The sequence below is a fragment of the Palaemon carinicauda genome, chromosome 23 (assembly GCF_036898095.1).
Source record: "Palaemon carinicauda isolate YSFRI2023 chromosome 23, ASM3689809v2, whole genome shotgun sequence".
NCBI lineage: Eukaryota > Metazoa > Arthropoda > Malacostraca > Decapoda > Palaemonidae > Palaemon > Palaemon carinicauda.
The window spans coordinates 73,702,264-73,707,673 of NC_090747.1; the positions used below are offsets into that span (position 1 = coordinate 73,702,264).

The 5,410-nt window shown below is 34.8% G+C and overlaps 1 protein-coding gene across 1 annotated transcript in view; it reads left to right on the forward strand.

Annotated features, from left to right (window-relative positions):
• The window catches only part of LOC137617657 (uncharacterized), a 340,401-nt gene that overhangs the window by 84,288 nt on the left and 250,703 nt on the right, over nucleotides 1–5,410 (forward strand). Inside the window, exon 3 of the mRNA XM_068347661.1 lies at nucleotides 2,703–2,780. Coding sequence (XP_068203762.1) covers nucleotides 2,703–2,780 — 78 coding nt within the window. The remainder of the gene's footprint in view (nucleotides 1–2,702; nucleotides 2,781–5,410) is intronic.

Sequence of the window (5,410 nt, forward strand, 5' to 3'; positions counted from 1 at the left end):
GAGTTGCTCCATTACCAGCTGTCAAAAGAATACATTTGTATTCGGTTTGATTCCTCAGAGAGAGAGAGAGAGAGAGAGAGAGAGAGAGAGAGAGAGAGAGAGAGAGAAGGAAATAAAAAGTTCGTGTAAAACAGTAAAGATTAATTGACTTTTGTTGATTAAAAACGATAGTACAGTATGTAAATAATGCAACCCTTAACGCGTTTATTCGGTCTCCCGCAATTCCCACGAAGGGAATTGGAACGTCAGTTTACTTCACACGGTTCACTTTGGCTCTTTCTGAAGGTTCTTAGCAGCGTCACCTATTCCCCTAGTTACATTTCTGTAGTGTTTAATCCTCTATTTTACCATCGTTAATGTTTAATTTCATCATGTTGTCGCCCAGCCTCTTTTAACTAATACTTCAAACTGCTACTGCAGGATATTTTTTGCAATTGCACTTCAGGACTAACTAGTCTCCCTGGCCAGAGCACCAACCCATTCAATTCAAATTGCGTAAATAAAATTGACCTTAATTAAAATTAAAAGTACTAACTATCATTAAACAAGTCAATTAGGGGTATAGTTAGTCGATTGTGAAGGTAAGCCCCAGCGAGATAGATTTTACCAATAATCCGATCTTGTACCATGAAATCACTTGATAATCCGCTTTTGCAGGGGTAATATATACTGATGTACTTCATGTTTGACGGCATTTATTGGGCAGGTTTCTCGTTTAATGGAAAATTATCCATTGATCATAAGGTTTATTTATTTATTTGATTTGATTTTTTATTAAAGAGAGAGAGAGAGAGAGAGAGAGAGAGAGAGAGAAAGAGAGAGAGAGAGAGAGAGAGAGAGAGAGAGAGAGAGAGAAAAGAGTGCTGAATGATTGAGATGCTTTTTATACGATTGCTAGAATGTAGTTTCCTTATCACTACTGGTCACCCGCCACTTCACCAGACATTAGTCAAGAGAAAATTTCTTGCAATTGTAATTTTTTTTCAGCAGCAAAGGAAATAATAATTCTAACCAATTTGAAATAACTCCAACTCCCGCTCATCTTAGTTCACTCCGTGTTAAGGATTTAAAGCTTAAGAGTTCACACATGAATAGCAAAGGCAAGGGATAGTGACGATGCCTTAGCTAGCAGGACAGTGTCTTAGAGACTGACCATATAATATACCGAACATATATGATCAGCGGCCCAAACCCCCTCTCCACCCAAGCTAGGACATTAAGAGCCAATTTGTAACCCTATTACTTTTTTTTATGTAAGTAATAACGATGGGCAGTAAACTTTAGATTCACCTCCCAAAATTTATAAAAAAAAGGGTGCAATGAAAGTTAATGTACTTAATAATAAGTACGATACAATTGCAAAATATAATCACTAAAGCCGTTGTTAGGGTCAGTTTTGAAGGAACGAATATAACAGTAATAGAGAAGAAAAATTAAGAATATTATCCTCTCACTAACTTTTGATGATTGTTCAAAGAACGTCAGTCCAGACGGGTGCAGCTGTAGTCATTTGTATATTGATAATTCATATTCAAATTCATAAAGGAAGACCCAGTTCTGCATATCAAAGATTTGTCCTGGCTCCAGGGTGTGTCCTTCAAAATGGAAGGTTTGTATATATATATATATATATATATGTATATATGTATATGTGTGTGTGTATCTTTATATAATTATATTCATGTGTGTATGTGTGTGTATATATATATATATATATATATACACACTATATTATATATGTATATATATATACACACAATATATTATATATGTGTATATATATATATATATATATACACATACATATATATAGGTGTGTGTGTTTAAATAATTATATTTATATGTGTATTTGTGTATCTATAATTATGTATATATACATACACAGGTATTTAAAATATAAATATATATATATATATATATATATATATATTCAAATAAGCCATATATATTTTTGATACATTAATATCTGGATTCTCTTAACGACCTCGGGATCAGAGCCCCAGGCGAAATCACACAAAGACAAGAGCTTGTGTCCGGCTGGGAATCGAACCCTGGTCGGCAAGCTTGTATAGACAATGACTAAACCACTTGGCCAAGTGGTTTAGTCACTGTCTATACAAGCTTGCCGACCAGGGTTCGATTCCCGGCCGGACACAAGCTATTGTCTTTGTGTGATTTCGCCTGGGGCTCTGATCCCGAGGTCGTTAAGAGAATCCAGACATTAATGTATAAAAAATATATATGGCTTATTTGAATATGAAAAACACGTCTAAATGTGCAAAATTTATCATATATATATATATATATATATATACATACAATTTTTATGTACATATAAGTTTTCTGAAGAAGAAACACCTTAAGTTTTTATAATATAACTTACAACAAATGAACAACTAATTAGAAAAGCAACATGATGCCTTTAACACAAACGTATTTCAGCATCCGTTATTAAACCAAAAAAAAATCCCTCAGACAAATTTATCCAAGAGGGCCAACTGCCAGATTAAATCAGGGTTCTGCTGGTTGCTTTTGTCCAACTAAGTGTCGTTTCCCCTTGAAAACGGGGTAGGGGGAGGGGTGTGTGATAGAATCTCCCCCCCCCCTCCCTGTCTCTTTCCCCTCTCATGGAATGACGTCATAACTGTCCAGCATGTCATTGGCTAATATTTACTCTTTCTCTCTCTCTTTCTCCCAACCAGGTTACCTGGATGAGAGGGAGGGATCTGCACATACTTACTGTTGGGCCTGTCACCTATTCGGCAGATGACAGGTTCCAGGTACGTCCTGTTTATTATTAGTAGTTTTAATATTGTGATTTTGTTTTCATTATTATTAATATTAGTATTGTTGTTGTTGTTGTTGTTATTATTATTATGCTTATTATTATTATTATTATTATTATTATTATTATTATTATTATTATTATTATTATTATTATTATTATTATTATTTTCTGTGGTGTTGTTGTTTTTGTTGTCCATAAGTCTTTGATTTCATTATTAGTAATATTAGTATTGTTGTCGATGTTCTTTTTCATAAGGATATTATTATTAATATTATTATTATTATTATTATTATTATTATTATTATTATTATTATTATTATTATTATTACCCCCGCCAAGAAGGGTATATTTTCGAGTCGGTTGATTTATTTGTCTGTGTCTCTACTCGACGGATATTGACGAAATTTTCTCCAAAGATTAATCTTAGGTCAGTTAAGACTCCATTAAGATTTGGAGATGATCTGGATTCTAGATCCGGATTTACATTTTTCACAATTTTTAAGATTACGTCAAAACAAATTGACGGATTTCGCCGAAATTTTAACGCATAAATCTTAAGCAGTGCGACTCCATTAACTTTTGGAGATGATCCGGTTATGGATCCGGATTCTAGATCCGGAAATATATATGTCCCTGTTTGTCTTTCTGTCTATGGACAGGATTACGTGAAAACTACTTGACGGATTATGACGAAATTTTCACCATAGATAGATCTGAAGACACGAATGACCCTCATTAAATTTTGGAGATGATCCGGATACAGATCTCTCTCTCTCTCTCTCTCTCTCTCTCTCTCTCTCTCTCTCTCTCTCTCTCTCGCCATTTTAAAGATAACTTTAAAACATATTTTCACGACCTTTTCACCGCATATAGATATGATGATATGAGTGTCAGTATTAAATAATGAACATGATCCGGATCTGGATTTTTATTTTTCGCCATTATAAAGGCCAAAACAAATTGGCTGATTTTAACGAAATTGCCACCACAGATAAATCATAGGCCTTGGATGACTCCAATATATTTTGATGATGATCCAGATCTGGATTCGGGATCAGGATCAGCAGTCTAGATCAGAAGCAAATCGAATGTGCTGTGTTTGTGTCAACGTCACCCTTTGGCGGTGGTCAGAAATTTTATATTTATTATTATTATTATTATTATTATTATTATTATTATTATTATTATTATTATTATTATTATTATTATTATTGTTATTATTATTGATTTACGTTCTTCGAAAATGTTATCAAATATAATTTTTATTTCCCTTTCCTTATTTATTATTATTATGAATTATTATCAAATTTCATCGTACACATGACCAACAGTGTCCTTGTTATGAACAGCATTTCGATTTTGGTACATTAATTATAAGCATAAGTATTTTGAAAGAACATCAGTGAGCAAGGTGTAGTGGCAATATACACTTTGATTAGAATTGCTAATGTGGTTCAGTTCATCCTTCATTTTTTCTGTTAAAAGTAGTCTTTCTATATCATGTAACAAAGGTTGTGGTAGGCTCTTGGAAACGCCCTTCCTAGCGATTTGCTGGACTTGTGTTCGAGTCTCACTCAAGCTTGATAGTTTCCTGTAGTGTCTAGAATCTCACCATCCTTGCTTGTGAGTTAAAAATGTGGGTTTTGCGGGATCCTTTAGGTCTTCTTGCTGACTTATCTGCAGTCATTGTCTGGTACTCCCTAGTCCTAACTTTGGTGGAGAGGGGTCTTAGGGGTTGATCCTATGTATATATGGTCAGTCTCTATGGCATTGTCCTGCTAGCTAGGGTATTGTTACTGCCCCTTGCCTCTGCCATTCATGAGTGACCTCTTAACCTTTAAACCTATGACAGGGAACGAATTAAGATGAGCGGAAGTAGTCGTTATTTCAATAAATGAAAAATAGAATTCCCTTTTCTGAGGATCTTTGACCCGGCCCCAAGGAGAATGGGATCGTGGGATTACAGGATTCCAGAAAAGGATATAAAACTATTCCAAATTCTGGACGTCGAGGGGAAAAAGATTAGAATGGCCTTCGTGGGCTATTCTAAAGCAGAATAGAATCGAGGAACTTCAGGAGGATTCCTAAAAACCCTAGGTGGAATGGAAAAGGGTTAGCAGCACCTTCATAGGGGAGTCTGAGCTATGATAGAATCTTTGTAATGGATTCCAGCTAAGAATCAGAGGAAGATGGCAAGGACTGGAAGTGTGAAGCTGACTAGAATCATGGGAACAAAATATCAAAGGTTTGATGTGATTGGGAAAAGCAAGATGTTAGATATATTTGTTAGAATTTATACACAATAATGAACTTGGAGCATCGTCTTAGAGTATGACTGAGTTAAGAATGGGTTATTATTTACCTGGCGAAGGCTTCTAAATTGATATCTATCCGGAAAAAGAAAAAAATATTTAGGTGAAACATCAGATTCCATAACGATGTCCCCCAAAAAAACCTTGCATACGAGGAGATTCTGCATAAAATAGACCCCTCTCTCTCTCTCTCTCTCTCTCTCTCTCTCTCTCTCTCACCGATGTATTTTTCAGGACAAATTTATGCAGTCCTTTCAAACCGGTCGCATATGCATATTGGGGAACTATGATGATAACGTCATTTCTTTAT